This window comes from Tauraco erythrolophus, chromosome 2, assembly GCF_009769465.1.
Source record: "Tauraco erythrolophus isolate bTauEry1 chromosome 2, bTauEry1.pri, whole genome shotgun sequence".
NCBI lineage: Eukaryota > Metazoa > Chordata > Aves > Musophagiformes > Musophagidae > Tauraco > Tauraco erythrolophus.
Genome location: NC_141466.1, coordinates 127,226,000 through 127,245,389, shown reverse-complemented (window position 1 = coordinate 127,245,389; position 19,390 = coordinate 127,226,000). Strand labels below are relative to the sequence as shown.

Here is a 19,390-nt window from a genome sequence, read left to right as displayed (position 1 = left end):
GGCTGTCCCTGTACAGTAAATAGTGCAAAAAACAGGGTAACAATGGTTTTCAGAGTAACCCAAATGCGACAAAGAATAAAAGCAGTTGATAATTTCATTCCCAGTTTAAGATCACTTCATTGGATACTTGCAGTGTCTTTACTTAATTTTATAACATTTCTTTCGTGGACTCTAAAGCCTTTATGGTAGTTTTAAATGAGCACTAAAAGTTTTTTTTTTTAAAAAAAAAAAAAAAAAAACAAAACACAAAAGTTGGAAATGACTACTCCAGAAGCAGATCCAACACCCAGCCAAACACTGTTCTTCACCACAACTCCATACTTTCCATGCTCTCCAGAGTTCTCAGTCATCTGATGGCTCGTCAGTGTTACAAGAATAATTATTGGTATCTCATTAACAACCAAGTCAAAATCCAGTACAGCACAAACTTTTTGTGAAAACACTTTTTAATTCTGTATCAAAGTGTTTTAAGGGCTTCCTTCAGGTAATTGTGTATCCAGCCTGGAAAGCCCCTTCAACAAAGTACTTTGGCACACACTTCTCTTTACCCCAACCGTGCGGTGTATTTAAGGACAGGCTTAAAAGTGAACACGTTGGTTGAGACTTAAAGACTTTATTCAACTGAAATGATCTGATTAATAAGGGATCCTGGGTTCAGTGAATACAGGAAAGTTGTAAAAGAACATACAAAATGTGTTTTAAGGCTTTTGGATAGGTGTATAGAAGACTTTCTGATTTTGTCGTGCAGTTTTCCGTGGTCCATTTCTGCCACATGGTGTGACAAATGTCAGCTGCATATTGTTCAGCAAAGTAGAATTTTTTAATCACATGCTAATTCACTGACAGATGGACAGGATTTTGCTCCCTGTGCTATTTCTGTTGTACGCCTCAAATGCCTACAAATCTCGAAGAGGCTTATGTGGATACGTAGGCTCATGTTCCCACTCTGAAATGGAGTTGAGGGCGCATAAAGATCCTTCTGATTTATTGGGACTGTCCAGAAATTCAATTGTGTGTGTGTGCATGAGCATGGACGTGTGACATTGGATTGGGCTGCCCCAGGGTATCTGGTCCCAACTCTGACTGAATGGTTTAACCCTGGAGTATGCCACTGCAGCTGGGGACAATTCTTATGTCCAGCCTGACTGGAAGTTGCCTTGAGATATCATGAAAGCTGCATTTCCAGAGAAGGGATCAGCCAGTATTTTGATGTCTGGGATTCTGAAAAGTCCAGTGATTGAACCAATTAGACTAATTTGGGATAAAATATGTTTGATTCTCCTAAGAAGCAATCTCTTTCATAGTATATGACAAATCACATATGAATTATAGCCAGACTCTGATCGCAGCTACCCGCATGCATAATCAGAGACACTTTCTTTGCAGCTGTTTCTTTTTCAGGCAGAGGTAACAGTGGTAAGAACCTGTCTCTATGCCTTTATATTATTAGTTCCAAAGTGTCAAATGAGTGTTAGAAATCTCTACAAAAATTTCCTTGCTATGACTAGAAAATAAATGACTTCTGGTGGCCCTTGGGAATACAAGTCACATCACAGTACTATTTTCAGTAAGGGCTTTCCTGATACTGCTTGTTGATAAAGTTTTCTGCTAATTTCCAGAAGTTTAGCATTACTTTGATATTAAAATAGGATTTAAACTTGTTAAGAGTTTCATAAATCTCCTTTTCTAGAGCAAACACGGATTAATGTTGCTGCAGTCAAGCAATAACCATTCTTATTAGGGCCAGCTTCAGATGATAAAACGAACGTGGCTCCATCCACTCAGTGAAGTTACACCATTTTACATCAGCGGATGATCCGACACAGAAATATTAGAGTGATGTTAAAATAGACTCCTCTCAATACATTGTATTATTCCAGACAAAAAAACAGAGACTTCCAATGTGTGAATTTGTGTTCTTGTGTAAAAAAACTCTTCACCGCAAAAAAAAGGGAACAAGATGATTGGTGGAGATGGAGCTTGTCAGCCTTCAAAAACTTATTGACTTTGGTGAGACAGTAATTGAAATTCCTGTTGTAGCTGCAAAGGAATAGTTTTTCTGTGCATTCATCCCACCCAATAATTTGGTTTAGTGAAGGAAGTGCTGTGGGTGAGAGGTAGAAATCATCCATCTCCTATCCCATAGGCATGTCAGGAGACCTTCAGCATGAGCCTTCTATAGGCATTTTACCAGCCTGTTCCTGGGAATCACGGCCTTCATCCTGCACTAAACAAGCTTTGCAACTTGCATTCAACCTCATTGACTTGACCCAAACAAGAAGGCCATGCTCTATTCAGCTTATTGCAGGAGCAAAGGCTCTCTTCAAGAGTTGTTGCTTTCCAAGTCATATAGGGTATCTAATGGCTTGGATTCATCCATATGTGTTGATATGGTCTGCAAGGCTAATGAGGCCCCTTCTTCGAAACTCATTCACTTCCATTTCCCACAAAGGGGCACTCAGACTTTCAGTGGGTGTTCCAATTTAGTATGCCCACATTGCCCTCTGAGGTAGTTATTCAAATTACTTCTTTTTCTCCACCTCAAACTAAAAAAAAAGCAAAAATTACTTTTAAAAAAAGAGGATAAAATCATGGCAAGGCAATGAATATGCCTGTAAGTTTTCAGGCAGAAGCTGGTTTCTCTTGGCAAGGTATTTTAAGCCTGAAAAAGGAACCAAGTGCCATAAACAGAGATGCTTGACATATCCTCGGCAAGAAAATAATTGCTGGACCAATCTACAATTAATCGTGTGGTGTTTGAATTGAATGACCATTAATCCAACAATATTTTGTACGTTGTGAATAAATTGCCAGAAGAAATCATTTCATTCCAATACGCTGTAGCACTTCAACTTTGATTAACATTTTAATTAGTACGAGCTGACTGAATGGGAAGATGTTTAACTTGTGGCACACATTTGCAATTTTGCTTTTTTTTAGAGGAAGTAATTGTCTTGAATTGAAGAAAGAAACTGAAATTAAAATTCAGACGCTCACATCAGATCACAAATCTAAGGTAAGCAAACAGCCAATTTTAACACATGCAACATCTGAGAGATTCTGAGACCCAAATGGTAGTTAATTTTCTTGGAAGCATATGAATGATTTTCAGCAATAATAACATGTTGAAAAGAATAGGAGTAATCGAGTGTCTAAAAGTGTTTCCTAAAAAAATCTTAAAAATCAACGTCAATTTCCTGCCCTTTTAAAATTTTTGAAGAAAGTGCAATATTCATGCCTCATGAAGTGAAACTGGTTGTTTTTGTCAGTTCTAGCAAAACAAAGACAATATGTGCTATATGAAATTTGGATGGTAAATACTTTCCCAAAACATATACATAAAGAAGTTTCTTTTTCAGTTTCCATCATTATCACCATGGACAACACTTGCTAATCTGTCTCTTAGGGAAGGAGGAATCCAAGTTGCTCTTGAACCAAGCTCCTTCTTATTTCTATTTTTTTTTTCTCTCCATTGCTCAGTTGCCTTGTTTTCTCCAAGGTGCTGGAGAATAAAAGTGCTCTGAGATTCAACCTCAGTTCATTTGAAAAACCTATTGTCAAGCTGTGATTCATGGCTCACGTTGAGTTGCTTAGAGCTGCTTCCTCTGTACTTCTATACCACTACTGTGCTCACCGACTACATATTTCCTTTGAAAGTTTTATCTACCACCTGTTGTCATGCTTTCGAGTTTCTGAAAGACATCCAAACTAGAGGGTGACAGGTGAACTAGAAGGCACATCCAGGTACAAAATTATCTGGAGGGAGAAGAGTACAAGAGTCTGACCACAGTAAAGGAGAGTTACTGTAAAAGCTGAAACCTGTGAAAAGACTCAGACATGTACAGAAATTACAAACAAAATCAGCCACATCTTTGAGACCAGAATAAGTTAATATTCATCTTTTCTGCTCCTAATTTTATGCTTTGGTTTTATTATTTCATGGAGAGAAGATCTTAGTTTTCTAAACAAGGTTTGTTTCCTGTTGCCACCTCCTCAGCCAAAGACATAGGAAAAACCCCAGGAATAAAACCTAGTGTGTTCTCTCATCTCCCTATCACCTTCTCCTATGAAAAGTCCAGAGTAATTTCCTTAAATAAAAGCAAATTTGTTGACAACTTAAAAAAAAAAAAAAAGATTCATTCATTTCTTAGTGAAATAAACTCTCTGAGGAGCACTAGCTCCCTAGCATCCAGACATAAGCTCCAAAACTCATTTGAAGTTACATTGTGTAGAAAATTCTTTGCTGTGATCTCTGCTTCTCACCTGTGTCATTCACAGTCTGGAGTGAAAAGGTGTGATTTGTACACAAGGGACATCCAAGCGTTCATTAATCTTCCAAATCCAATAAATGTGACTCGTGTTTTCCCTTTCCACGAATGTATGCAGTTTCTGAGCTCTGTTCCTTTTAAAATCCCCCTTTCAAACCAGTTCCCTTCAATTTAATCCATACCTGGGAAAAAGATTGATTTTTATCCACTCCCATGTCAGGTTTTAGGATAGCATTTTCAAAAGAGACTTAAATGTAAGCTCCTTTGAAATGCCAAGCCTCTGTGTGTTGGATAATTCCCAAAGAACTCCTCTGCAAGTCCTCTACCTCTGTGGTTTTCTCTAGGTCAGTGATTTTCTGTCTTGCTTACTGAGGTTCCATCAAAATTGTCCAGATTATGTACCTATTTTAGTGCTGTCATAGACTTCTTTTGTTTCAATTGCCATGTATGGGCCCTTGAATTATTCCTGGAGATCATTCAAAGGTTTGCAAGCAACAGGTTGGAAAACAGTGCTCAAGACCGTAGGGAAATTAACTTTTATCCTAGGTGAAGGTAGGTGCAATTAAATTAGATTAAATTCTGAGATGCTGAATGCATTACACTGATATAGTGGGAGTTTGATTAATTAACAGTGGTTCAGCATTTCTCAGCGTTTGGCCCACTAATTTTGATATCAGATTGTACCATAATTCAGCTTTAATTACAGCTCATGTCCTCCAGTGCAGCTTTGTGTCACGATGTGCATGTACACCTTTAGCACCAAAGAGTCATTTTCATCTACAAAAGTCTTCCTGTCATGAGGAAATATCCAACCCAAGTTTGGCATAAAATATTAAAATTAGATCTGAATGTCTCAATGTGTACTTCACACACAATTAACCTAGCAGATGCAAATCACTCCTCTGCATTAGAAAAGTAGGTCCTGATATCAAGCAGGCAGAGGATGAAAAGAGTGAAAGGAAAGATTACTTCAAAGATTATTCCTGCTTGAACTTAGTGACTAAACAAACATCTCGCATATATGCTGCACAAAAGAAAGTTCCTTATCAAGATTTTAATTAGTCTCTTAGGCCCAGTGTAGGAACAGATGAAAGGACAGGATTGCAAACACAGTCTGCAGAACAGTAAAGAGAGAAGTTAGCTAATGGTTTTTTCCTTATCCTTTTGGATAAACAACACTACCTTAATAGTGGAAAGTAGGACAAGAGCACAGCCCAGCACAAATGAAATAGTCATTTTAACTGTGATGCTAATAAATTGGAGAAAAGCAGGGATGGACACTGAATTTACTACATCTGAACTTTGAAGTGTTTCACAAATCTGCAGCAAAATTGGATTTCAGATGATTTAATGGTCTTGAGTTCCAAGGTCGTCTGAATCTGAGTCAAATTGGGTATTTCAAGTCTTGTAACTGGTGTTTGGCAAATCCCTTACATCCTTCTCATCAGGTTATATCTTGCTGTACCTGAAATGAGACTTCTAGCTTGCAGGATATTTAAGGAAAGAAATCTACCCTTTCTCTCCTACCCCTAGAGGAAAACTTGTTTTACAAGGAGCTGTACCTGCTTCTTAGGCTGTGTGCTGATTTTGAAATTAGTAGCGTATCACTAGCACATCTATCCATGAACACAGGCAAGTGTTTTTGTGATTCTTACTTCCTGTCCTCTCAGATTAAATACTTAAAGTGCTGCCATGCTCAAATCTCCTTGCAGGTTTCTTCTTTGGTAGTTGGAATCGATGATCCTTATGGGTCTCTTCCAACTCGAGATGTTCTATGATTCTTTGGTTTCAGCGTACCTGAGAGAGAGGGTTCCTGCCTTCATGGTCCTCTGCGGTGTGTAACATTAACCATACGAAACCAATGATCACGTTCTTCGTTTGCAAGGGACCCTTGAGTCTTTGTTTCTCTGCGTTTGTTTGAGCTTTGTAAATGCTCTTTGCAGTTAAGTCACAAAATACTTGCTTTCACCATGGCTTCCACTATTTATACATTTATTTGTTTCACTATTTTATTAAGTCGTGATTCTTTTTTTTTTATGCAAAGATTGTTTTGCATTTCCTCTACAGGATAAGGAGGCTTTAACTAAAAGCAAACTCTTTTTCATTTCCTGGAATGCCTGCCTGTCCTTTTAGGGACAGTTCCTGCTACAGTTTTATTCATGTTTGAAAGGGGACAGAGCCCAGTCAGAGCATTCTCTGCAGGAATGCAATCGGAGTCACAAATCTGTGTAAGGAACCATGCTTTGGCTCCTGTGCCAAAATGGTTGGTACACAGTGTTCATTTGCTGCTGGCTCTACCTGCTTCCTGGGTCACATAATAGCACTTGTCTTTTTAAAATATTGATACTTTCTAACATTGTGACCACATAAGTTTTCTGAGTATGTGGTCCCTCTTCTGCTGTGGTCCCACTTACACCCAGTTACTCAGGTCTTTGGATCTACCTGTACCTTTTTTTCCTCCAAATCATGGATGGAGATGACTTCATCTGGAAACTACATTGAAAATATATAAGAAATTTCTTTGTCTGAGAACGTCAGCCATGACTGACTTTTTGCTCCCCTAAAGTCCACTCTAGGTCTCCTTGGGGTTGATAAGCCAAGTGAGATCACTATTGAGAGACGATTCATGCAGCCTAACCAAAGTGCCTAGTTATTTGAGGCCCTGTAGATATGAGAGGCTTCTCCAAACAGCATTTAGGTGTGATAAATCCTGCTTTGAAACTGCTCACCTTTTCGCATCAGCCATACAAGGAGCTTGAACTAAACTTGGTCCTAACTTAAGTGCTGTAGGTGGGTGCCAGCGGTGAGCTGGAGTGCCTGCCCCTCAACCTTTCAAAAACTCCATCTGGAAAATGAGTGTCTCTTCCTTACCAACATCTAGGCATTTATTTTGACCTGTTTTGAAGCTGAATCCTTATGCTTTTCTGGCTCTGAAGGCAGTACTGCCTTATGAACATCTTATTGAAGATACTACTCCCACTAACTGCTCCACATCTTTCAGTGTATTTATCACGTCATAGCTGATAGGCTCTGGCTTAGTAGTACACTTACCCACATGCACAAAAATAAGCATGGCTCGTTTTGCTGGAGGTCCACTCACTCTTAAACACCCTGATGAATTAGACCTATATTAGTCATATCCATCTCCTGCCTCAAAATGCTTTTGTTGTTTTGTTGTTTTCTGACAGCTGCAGAAGACTCCAGGTAGCTCTCTGTCAGCTGCTTCTGCCTCCAATCCTATCTGTTTTGGTATGGAACCACTGTTTAACTACAGTTAAATGCAAGTCTGGCTTTCAGGTAGCAGTAGTCGCCCTCATCTGTTACAAAATTATTCGCTTTTTTTTTTTCATTAGGAGTCCAGCTTTATCACACAACATGAGCTTTGTCTAAGAGGGTCTTCTGAGGAGCCTCTCCAGGGCAGAATGGAGACTGAGGCTGTTAAGGTCCTCACTTCTTTCCCCATCACCAGTGTGGGCAGGAGAGTCTGTTCTGCATTATGCAGAGCCCCCATGTGAGCCCACACCTAAAATACTGGCATTGGTGTCTCACTTTCTGAGCAATATGGTGGCAATTTTTGATTTCAAGAATAAGGTTTAGCTTTCCTAGGTGACCCAGATGCTATTAGTTACCATAGTAGCAGCTGAAATGGCTACCTGAAAATAGGTTTCTGGTGAGGCATGTTTTGTATACCATTTATGGAAAAGTAGGATAGCTTATCAAAATACCCAAAGATAATTATTAAAGAATGATAAAATATATCTATTAGCTTCTTTTCTAAATTGTTGAGTGCAATGCATTATTATAACAACAACTCTGGTGATTTAGATTTCTTCATGTTTTCTCTTGGGAACTTTCCAAAACTTTAATCTCATTATTCTTGTGAGTCTTGGGAGATAAGCAAGACAGTAATACTTGTCAGATTCCCTGCTGACTTAATGAGTATAAAACAAAGATACGTAGCTGATCTTCAGATTCATGTTGTATTAAATACAGGATTTCTCTGTAAACTGACTGTATTTGTAAAACTGTCTCCACAAAATCAAAGACTGTAGCTAAGCCCTCAGAGAAATCCTGCTCACTAGATTTTTTCCATTGTTAATTTCAATACTTTTAAATTTTTTTTTTTCTTGGTAATCAAAAATGAGAAACCATTTTGTTATGAACTTAGTGTTAGAGAAGGTTTTAAAATAACAGCGGTACGGTCAAGAGCATAAATGCAGCCAATTTATTCAAGGCACTTTAGAGAAGAGAGGGGTTGTTTTGCATCTGTTTTTATAATACACGGTAGTGTCCTCTGTGGCTTTGTTACTCTGAAGCAACTTCATTTGTGTAACTTCATTTTTCACGATTTAGCTGCATTCTTTATAATCTTTTTTGTGATTGTCTCTACATCATTTCCAGCAGCAGTAATAGTTGATCTCCTAGCGTAGCTGAGAACCTGTAGCAAAGCTGCTATTACTTCTCTACAGGTCAAAGAGATTGTGGCACAGCACACTAAAGAATGGTCTGAGATGATCAATACGCACAGCGCTGAAGAGCAAGAAATCCGCGATTTACACTTGAACCAACAGTGTGAACTACTGAAGAAACTGCTGATCAATGCTCATGAACAACAAACCCAGCAGCTAAAATTTTCACATGACAGGTGAGCGGGGTAGCACTACCTGATAATGAGGGCTTGGTTTATGTCTGCTTTGTATAATATTTTGGTTTCTTGTGTTGATAGCTCCTGCACTGCTGTCAAAGTTATGGGGCTATATATGCGCGGTAGAAGTAAAATAAGGGATGAGACAAGAGTTAGATGCAGGAATGGGCTTCTTAGCTGGTTTAGTTTGTCTGAACTTCATTAAAGGCAGCGGATGTGATGAAGCAGCAGTAGTTTTCATCAGCTGTGGGTATGCTTAGGCTTTACCCAGGAACTTCAATAAAGACGCTGGAAACTGAAAAGTATTAAATATGAAAATATCCTTTAAAGTTGCTAGCAGTTGTGGATGCATGTGTTTATAGCACTGGTGATTATAAGGAAGATCCATGAAAAGTAAGATCATAAAAACAACGGGTAGCAAGATAAGCTACATTAAACTGATGTATTATCTTCATACAATATCCTATCGTAATCACTGGGAACGCAGAAGATATTGCATGACACTACTGTCATGTTGCTTTTGTAATTAACCATCCTGCCCATTTGAAATTAAATAAAATTAAATACACATCGTCTCCACAGTGTTAAAATGGCAGTAAGTAGAGGAATCATTTTTTAATGATATGATCTATTATGCAAAGCAGCCTAAAAGCATATTAATGCAGTATGTGTGTGTACATGCATTCATACATCCATATATATATTCGTATGTAATTGTCTTCAGCATCTTTCACATAAAAAGTAGGATGAAAAAAACAATAAATAAATCGCATTTGAAGATGGAATTGAAATGATTTTTTAAATTCCTGAGTGAAAAAACAGCTTATCTTTGCATCAGAGAGAACACATGCTGGGACCTGCAAGCTTTCCATCCAACAGAGAATTGTCCCAGCAAAAGGCTTTTAGTGAGCTCATCTTTATGTTAATCTCTGTGTTAACCCATGTATTCAAGCTATCCTGCAATAAATACCCAGTCAAAAATGAAGTCCAAAAATTGATAGATTATAATACAAATGCATCATTCAAAAGATACTAGCCAGAGGAAGATGCAGTCCTTGGTACTGTATCTCTAAATCATTTGACTGCATCAGCCCAGAGACATCCCATCACTTTGTTTTTAAAAGTCCTATTTTTCTGTCCTGTTTGAAATTCACTACAGCACTTAGAAGATGATTTACTAATGTATAGCCTGTTTGTGGAATAAGACTTTTTTTGCTCATCCTTTTGAAAGTAAGTTTTTGTTTTCTGTACATATTTTCTTATTCTCATAACTTTACTAAAGGCTGTCATTGTAGACAGCTATTATAGCTACACTAGGTTTGTTTTGGGGTTTTTTTTAAGCTTTTTGTCCTCAGTTTTTGTCTTTAGGTTTAGAATTGCTGTATCTCTACATTGTTTAAACAGCCTTGTATAGTTTCTTGTAAATGATTCTTATATTCTTATTAATAGATCTTGCTCTCAGTAGAAATCTTTCGCGTTCAGACCATGTATTGTTCTATTTTCAGAGCTACTAAGAACCAAACCTCAAAATCTACATCTAGATAAATACTGGCAATTTTTCTTTTCAGCTGTCCCAGGAGTAACAAGCTTCAGAAGTTTTTCATACAATTCACACAATTAGTGTGTTTCTGCTTATTTGGGAATTCGTGTGTAACCCCCAAATGTGCAGACTGGGGACTTTCCTGTTTAAAGCAAATTTAAGACTGTATCTGAATATGTGATATTTCAGAAGAATTTAGAGTGTAAAATATTGAAATGTGAATAATAATGCCACAAAGAGACTTTACACTTAATCACTTGTGAACTTTTTTATAGAATATGTTGTGTGTTAGGGATACGTGTGCATTTATCTCTATAGGTGTGTGTAATAGCCAAGAGACAACTCGGGTAACTATAGGAAAAAAGGATCTATCTGAGAGCAGCGCAGGAGGTGGACCATGCTCTCAGCATGCTGTTCGTGCTGCTTCCCTCTCTGTGAGCCGAGGTAATGAGTTAGCTATCACAGCAGAGGACACAGGGCTGGTAGGAAAGATCAGTAATCTAAAATGATGTAGTTATCTGCTGTAGGATAGATGCTTTCCCTCCATGTGCAGTACAAAAAGCAATTACAGTTTGTGCTTTGAGCTCATTTAAAAACAAAGCAGAAGACAGCAGATATTACTAAAAATCTGAAGCTTATTGAACTCCAGGGGTGCTGTCCCCTCTGCCACCCTGGACTTGGCTAGCTTGACTGACTTGGATGTAGTGAGCTTGCAGGATTTCAGAAATAGGGAACATGAAGCTGTTATTCGCAAGCAGCATGTGCTCCAGATAAAATAACATGAGAGAGAGAGAGAAATTATGTGAGTGGGGTTTTTTTTAATAGCATTGATTTCTAGTCATTCAAACAATACTGGTGACATGAAATAACATGTTAATGCACTTTAATGTCATCTAAATAGATGTATAAATTCCAAGGATAGACTTACATGCTCAAAGTTAAGTATCCCTTTAAAAGACATGTTTGTATAAATTTCAGAGTTGCAGCCAGTAGGAGATCAGCAGTTAAATCTCGCAGTTCGTGTGCCATGTTCTTCAGAATCCTTTTTTTTTTTTTACCATCCTGGCTTATCTACTTCTTCCAGATAACTCCAGCTACAGGTGTCACCACCACTCGTGAGTGGGAGGATGTTCTGTACCAGTGGCTGGCGCTGCCGCCAGGGCAGCACAGACTGGACTGGAGACTCAGCATGAGGCCCCACACCGGGCAGCTGAGCCATGAACTGGCACTAGAACTTTGGCCCTGTCGTTGAGAAGTGCTATTTTAGAAATAAGGAGCGGTCCCTACAGGTGCTTCTTGGTGATTTGAAAAGGAAGAAAAGATTTTTCATTTCTTCTGTTGGTAATGCTTTTTATTTCTTGCAAGCAGTGAAGACCCAGTACACCCAGAAAGACCCAACAGCAGCGCAACTCGGAGCTAGATTATAGTTTGCAGAATAGAGAAACCGTTGTGTAAAGATGTGTTGGCTCTTTCAGCCATATCCATGGCCAAAGCCTCATTTTTAAATCATCAGTGATGCACAGTAGTCCTCTAATCCTCTTAACTTCTTTTGCTCTAGAATTATATCTGATGCAAATAGGCTAAACCAATTTGAACACCTACACTTAACTTTTTTCATATCCTTGAGCACATTAATAAAAATAAAATATTTCGGTTCTGCTCTTAAGATAGTGTGCTTGAAAATGACTTCAAATTAAGTATAGAAAATAAAAGCTTTTATTTGGAGAAAGGACTATTGGAATGAAATGTGCTCTTGACACAAGATCTTTTAGAACCCAGTCTAATTTTTCCTGTGATACCACTGCTTTTACATCTGTATTCAGGAAATGTTTCAGGAAGTGGAGGAAATAAAAAGCACTGCATTTCTTTAATAAAAATTTTAAGCTGTGGAAAACGTAAGTCAAAGTTTCCTCATGCTACTTAATGATTAATTTCTTTTAGAGATGGAAGCAAGCTAAAAAAGATTCAGTGACAGCATTTCATTAAATTAAGCACTCTGTTATGTGCCACACCTCTCTTTTTCTGTGCATACAAATTACTTAGAATTTTGGGTTAGTAAGTACAGTAATTGTTTAGTGCTCCTACTTAAGATCATGTCCAGAAAAAGAGACTAAGGCACTGCCTGAGCTTGTGACGGGTAACTTCAGATGCTTATACACTTCTGGGGACTTTATAATGGTTATTCACTGCCTAATTTTCATATAGAATTCCTATTTAAATAAGCTCTTAAGATCAGGAGCTGCAAGTGCTGGAATGCTAAGCAGGCAGAGAGCAAGAGTAGCCTTCAGGGACGGCCTTTTCGGAGCTTGACTGGCTTACCCAGAGTGACAAAAAGCCTTCCCTTCCCTCGCAGTTCATAAGCCATTTCTGAAAGTCAGCATCTGGGCTGTAACTCCCAACAAAGAACCGCCATCTCTCTCTCTTTTTAGAACAACAGGATATTTATTTACCTATTTTCTATTTTTCTACTACACTGGCTGAAACACTGAGGAGGTTTTCCACCTCCTGAGTCAAACCACACCACTCAGGACATTACCCCTGGAAGGTGATTGCCACCCTCCTGTTAAAGCTATCTTGTTTCACACAAAAGGCTACAAGGTTCACCAGGCCAGAAGGAGAAACTGAACACAAGTCTGACCATGGTCTAAACCGTAGGGCTCTTTTCAGGCACAAAGTAGAAGTCTTAAAAGGAAACCTGTCAGCTCGTACCACAACTAACAAGTATTTTTGCTGTTCATCTTGCAGTTATGTTCTGAGTGCAGGATTTGTAAATTCTTTAGGCAGTTTTAAAAGACAAATTTTATTTCTAAAAGGCTGATAGTAGCTCATACTCAGACAACTCATATATTAGGGAGAAAAGGGAGTATTTTATACCCTTTTATAACATTCAAAGTGTAAAAATGCTTTAAACTGATTTTTCAGATTATATTCTCTGGAACAAATGGAGATTTCTGAGTGCTTGCTCAAATTATAAAATCTGCCCAAAGGAAGGCAATTTTCACATGGATTATTCTTTCCTCTTCCTTAATGCTTCAAGGACAAAATTAACCACGGTGTAAAGTAGTATCAGGAAACCAACCTCCATGATAATTGCATCTTAGACATTAATGAGTTTGTTTGGTTTTGCCTAGGGAAAGCAAGGAAATGCGTGCCAACCAGGCTAAAATATCTATGGAGAACAGCAAAGCCATAAGCCAAGACAAATCTATCAAAAATAAAGCTGAAAGAGAGAGGTAAGTATCACATCTCCCTTCTTGAGGAAGGAAGAATGCTGTCAGAGGCTAACAGGTGAACTTACGGATTAATTCTATTAAACTCATGCTTTTATGCATGGAAACAATGTCTAATGATTGTGCCGAATGTATTTTAGATGACCATTTTAGGAAAACCGTTGCTTTTCTCATATTTATCCTTGTAATGAATGTAATGCCCTGATCATAGAAATAAAATGGTTCCTAACTTTATCCTCATCAGCTATGACTGACTGCTGCAGGTCTAATCATACTATTAAATTGAAACACATCTGTAAGAGTTCTAATGGTTGTACATAAAATGCATTATAGTTTTTTTTGCTGTTGCTTTGAAATGAGGGCTATACTGAAAGGGAGTCTGAGGTTTGGTTCTAGCTGGAGTTAGAATAACCGGAGAGGCAGCATCACTAAAAACACAGGAGGTGGTGCCAGTGAAAAGCTTTCTCCCTCATCGACTGATGACACAGAGGAGAGCTGGAACAAAGGAGGGAGTGCTAAAAGGGATGCTCATCAGCAGAGAGGGTGATGGAAGAGATAGGAGTGAAGAAGCAGGTGATGTACTCCACAACAGCACGTCTGTTGCTTCTCTGCTCCTAAACCGAACTGCAGCTCTCTCCCTCGTTCCGTGCTGGCATTGGAGACCTGGCCAGCATCCAGGTTCAGCAAACCAAGGGCACTGCTGTACTTGCAAAAGTGGGTTATTCACAGCACGTTTAGAGATAACAGCCTTAATTGACTTGAGAGACTAGAGAGACACTTGCCAGTACCAGCTGCTGAGACTTTGGAGGATTGGTCTGCATGATAGCTATTTTAGGCTCCTTCTATTTATCCTAAAAGTTTCCAAATAAATAGATAAAAGCAGAGTCTACATGATGATGTCTCATAAGCCTTCAGGGTTTCCCCTTCACTTTGGTCTTGCCATCTGGCTCATTCCTTCCTCTATTACATTCCCTCCTTGGCACTGGGCTATTTTGGTCAAAAGTCTTGAACTTGTTCCCACTGAACTAAGTCTCTGGAGTGTTACAGATTCCAAGCTCATTAGGAAGATGAGTTGTCGGAGCCCTTGGTGACTATATGCTTAGTTAATGCAAGACCTCCACTAATGATTCTCAGATAAATCTGTTCCCAGACTTGAAAGCAGTCTGAATGCAGTTCTGGTTTTCAGGCTTTGTGATTTGTCTGTTTCAGCTATTTGAACTATTTTTGGTATATTTCATGATGGAAATCTTAGGAAGAGACACTTTGCAGTTAGGTATTTTATGTAAATACTAATTGTATACTTATCTTTTTGCTTAAATAACAGCTTTAAGAGCCTTACAGCATTGGTAAGCTGTAATTTTACTTAGGATCTTCAGAGGATTTTTCTATTACCACTGTTAAAAGACATAGCACGTTTTACATACCAAAATAAATTGACAGCAGAGTGCAGTAAGGGATATACAAATTAATTCAACATTTTTTTTAAGTTCTGTCCACCACTCGAGTAGAGGAAGAAGCAAACTTCATTCACAACAGTCTTGGTCTTTTTCTTTGCAAGTCTTCAATCATACTGTCGTTGTACTTGGAAACCTTTAAACGTACAGGTACATAGCCAGAGGAGTGCACAATTTGACATTATTCCCACATGGTACAGATAATCAGAAACCAAAATATACTTTATGAGTTTGTGATTCTCTCTATTGTAGCTTTTGAGTTTCTTTTTTTCCAATGAGTCTTCATGGATGTTTGCATTTTTTTAGGCGAGTCAGAGAACTAAACAGCAGCAACACAAAAAAGTTCCTGGAAGAGAGAAAAAGGGTAACTATAACCTTGACAAAGTCACTGGGCACTATTTCTGGATATTCATTTTCATTTCTCTGTGTTGAGAATCCAGTTCTAGTAAAAAAACAGATATTTGTCCTTGCTTTGTTCGACATGCTAGATCTTTTATGCTACAAGTATCTATATATAAAGAGGAAGTGATTTTAATTTAACAAAATTGCAATATTATGTAATATATATTATGTATGTAAATATGCATAATGTAAATATATTATTATATTAATAGCTCTTCTTAAGATTGGGTGATATAATAGGCCTTTTGTGATGTTTTGTGCCATCCAGGCAGGGCAACACAGTGTATGTATGTACATGTTTCAAGTGAGTTTTTATTTTGCTTGTTAATAACATGTTACACGTCCCCTCCATTATGTTCTCTTGCTTACAGCTGGCAATGAAGCAGTCAAAGGAAATGGATCAGTTGAAAAAAGTTCAACTTGAGCATTTAGAAGTCTTGGAGAAGCAGAATGAGCAGGTATCTCATTTTAAAGGCTTAAAAGAAAAGCAAGCTAGTGAAAACAGTAACCAGAATCAGGCTGAGTAGAATGCTTCTAAATGTAAGTCATTACTGAACTTGAGGAAAATGACCTTGTTCATGGTCACTCGCCTACTTAGGGAGTTCAAATGAAGAGGTGAGGTGACTTAAATAATGATACAGAACCAGATTTGTTTCAGATAAGCATATGAAAGCTAGACTGCATAGCCAGAGCCTGTCCTTTCTGCTGTGCAGCCACGTTGATACTCGTTAGCTGGATACGACAGTCATAAAAGGCCCAGCATATCCATTTCAATTACTCCCAAAAAGTACCTCAAGCAAATCTGTTTCCTTCATTTTGGAACTTACATTTCTAGTGCTGATTGGAAAATAGAGGTGAAACCTGTGCACAGAGTGTCTCTGAACTCTGAGAGACAGACAGTTTGGGCTGAATTCTAGAGATGTATAGTAGCATGGGGAGTTTTATCTGTACTGGTACACCCTTTCCTAATTAAAATACCTTATTATTTTCTGCTAGTTTATAGGCTCTTCTTTTTTTTTAATTGAAAAACTGCTTGGCAAGAAAAGAAAAATTCTGATCTTATTTCTAGTAGAGGCAACGCTGTGTTCTCAGCAGTTCCCTTGAGCTTTAATAATTGCATGAAGTTGCTGTACTGCACTTACACAAATATACATACCCAGCAGTTCAGTGAGATGGGAGAGAGGGGTGCATTTAATGTGCATTTAATACCTATTACTTTTAGGGGTTATGTACTTACTTCTTTGTTATTTAAGGTTCAGAACTTGAACTCCCTGGCAGACATTATAGTCTGAATTAAAGGCATCTTTCAGAGTGGGAGGGAAGAAAAGAGTACATGTGAGTCAAGTATTTCCACTGTCAGGAGAGAGTCCTACAGCCCCAAAAGCTGCATCCTGGGGATGGAACTTCTAGGGAGGGTAACAGCATTTAGGATTGCAGGCAGCTGCCACCACTGAGCCCCAGCCACCATGGCTCTTCTGATTGCTCCACCTCCCTTCTGGTCAACAACCAAAATTCCTCATCTCTTCCCTCACAGGGTTTCTGTAGATGCCATCTCTAACATCCAGCATGAAGGGATCTGTCAGTCAGTCTGCTCCTGAGAAGTATTTGCACATAATCCAAAGGCAGGGGAGGCAGGCACCCCGGGGACGCAACTGGGCTGCAGCAGATCTGTAGCATCACTGCCAGAGAACTCCCTGTAAACTGTGCTAGTCAACAAAAAAAGATGGGCTTGAGCCAGAGATAGGTGTTATCAGTGGTTTCTTTCCACAGGCTTCAGAGGGCTTTGGATCCATTTTTTAAAAACATAAGGACAAGAGGGAATGATTATAGTTGTGCTTTTAACCACAATGTGGTAAACACCTTATGTATAAGGGGAGGGAGGTTGCTGGGAAATAAGTGTGAGTAATTAAAAGAGTCACCTCTTTCAGCAATTAGATACTTCCCTTACTTGGATTTACAGCTTCCACTGCTGAGAGATGGTAACAGCCTACATGAGCTTGCTCATCCTCTGTTTCAGCGCAGAGATGACACCAGCTTAAATTGTCGCTGATTAAATGGAGTAAGATCATGCACATGCTGGTTATCACTACCAGGCTACAAAGATAGTCTTTAACAACTTTTTAGCTCGCTCTAATTTGATCCGTCAGAGCGTGTATTTTCATGCCTGCTGTTTTGACCACTTTTAGCCCCAAAACTCCACCAGTGCAAACCCCAGCTGGGTCTGGTTTCATTGTGATACACACTGATGTATGAAATCTAGCTGGATCGATATAAAGGTGATATTTATGTAATGAGAATTTCAAAGCATGATTATTTTTTTTCCTGATCAAAAAGGAAAGAAATTTTTCATACAAATATACGATGTAGAAAAGTAGAATTATGGATGGAAACAGCCTTCAATACAAATTGTTATGGATTTAAATTTGTTTTGGTTTATGTATGTTTTTCTTGCATTAATTTTTCAATCTCACTTCAGTTTTCATTCATTTAATTTGCTTCTTGTTGTATTACTCAATTTTGACATTATTATTTTTGTACAAACAGCTTTTGAAATCCTGTCATGCAGTGTCTCAAACACAAGGTAGGATGGACGTATAATAAGCAAACTATTATTTCAGTGTGCTTTCCTTCTAAATTAAATCATTATCATTGGAGCCCTCCTTGTAAATGCAACCGTTGGGAAGTACCATTGACATAGTGAACACAGTGTTAATCTTGTTTGCACACAGATACTTGATCCTGACACAATATTAACAATATTTTGGGCTTTAGCATCCCAAATTCAGATGCGTATGAGCAGTGATGCGCAGAGGAAATATTTAGAGATTAACTTGTTTTGTACGTTACCTGTCATTGCTAAAAGATACGCTTAGAGCTCTCAGCTGTGTCTCTGAGAAGTGTCTGTTGATCTAAGAAAACTATTTTAGTGTTAACATACATATGACTAACTGCTAATGCTGATAAGACAAAGTGTGTCCACATACATCAATATGGTAATAAAATGAGTAATTCCACACTAAGAATAGCAAAATATAGAACGGATGGCCAAAAATAGCTTTTTAGTGTCTGAAGAAGAGAGGCTGCCAGCACTTTAAAATTCACTTTAAAATCCAACACGTTACAAGGTATGGCAATTATATTTACCATGTGGCTGTGCTGCTGTGGCTTCCTAAATAATCGTTACAAGAAATCTCTGTTAACCCTTGTCTTACCAAGGGAAAGAGTTGTATTAGGCTTGAACATCCAATTATTCAGTGTTGCCTGATCTGAATTACTTTCTTGGGTTGATAACGTACTTGTATGTTGCACCACTGTGTCTGACAGCACCCACTTTAACAACATTTATTTCTAGACATACATGAGGAAAAACAGCATTCATAAGGCTAGGAGAAAAAAAAGATACTATTTTGCCTGTCTTAGATCTCACTAGAGAGCAAGCATCTTAAAGCTGAGTCCGTTAGCTGCCAGTCACTTCATGAATTCACTGTACATTCAACACTGCCTTCCAGAAGGCTCTTCAAGGATCGTGCTTGTGTGTTCACATCAGAATGCACTGTCTGAACCAGCCTCAGACGAGCAAAACTGGGCATCCTGGTCCTGTGCTAATGTGTTCTTTGAAACCAAGTTATCTCTAAAATAATTCCATATGCCGTATATCGGCAGGCAGAATATTTGTAGGACACTATGTGCCAGTAGTTAAGTCACAAGCTTAAAACCTGAAATGTGTGAGTCACTAAGAAACAAACACGGTGTTTTGTTTTATCTGGAATTTCATTTCGCACACAGGCAAAATCCAGCCAACATTTCAGAAGAGGTTGTACATATTGATTTATTTATTATGTTTCCATATT

General features: G+C 38.4%; 1 protein-coding gene across 4 annotated transcripts in view; it reads left to right on the top strand.

Annotated features, from left to right (window-relative positions):
* Positions 1-19,390, top strand: part of PLCB4 (phospholipase C beta 4) — a 90,421-nt gene that overhangs the window by 69,321 nt on the left and 1,710 nt on the right. For 2 of the 4 annotated variants that reach the window (XM_009985044.2, XM_009985045.2), the window contains 6 exons: positions 2,941-3,016; positions 8,738-8,913; positions 13,585-13,686; positions 15,444-15,501; positions 15,911-15,997; positions 18,084-18,120. In XM_009985044.2, coding sequence (XP_009983346.2) covers positions 2,941-3,016; positions 8,738-8,913; positions 13,585-13,686; positions 15,444-15,501; positions 15,911-15,997; positions 18,084-18,120 — 536 coding nt within the window. The remainder of the gene's footprint in view (positions 1-2,940; positions 3,017-8,737; positions 8,914-13,584; positions 13,687-15,443; positions 15,502-15,910; positions 15,998-18,083; positions 18,121-19,390) is intronic. The other 2 variants (XM_009985047.2, XM_009985046.2) reach the window with 1 other exon arrangement.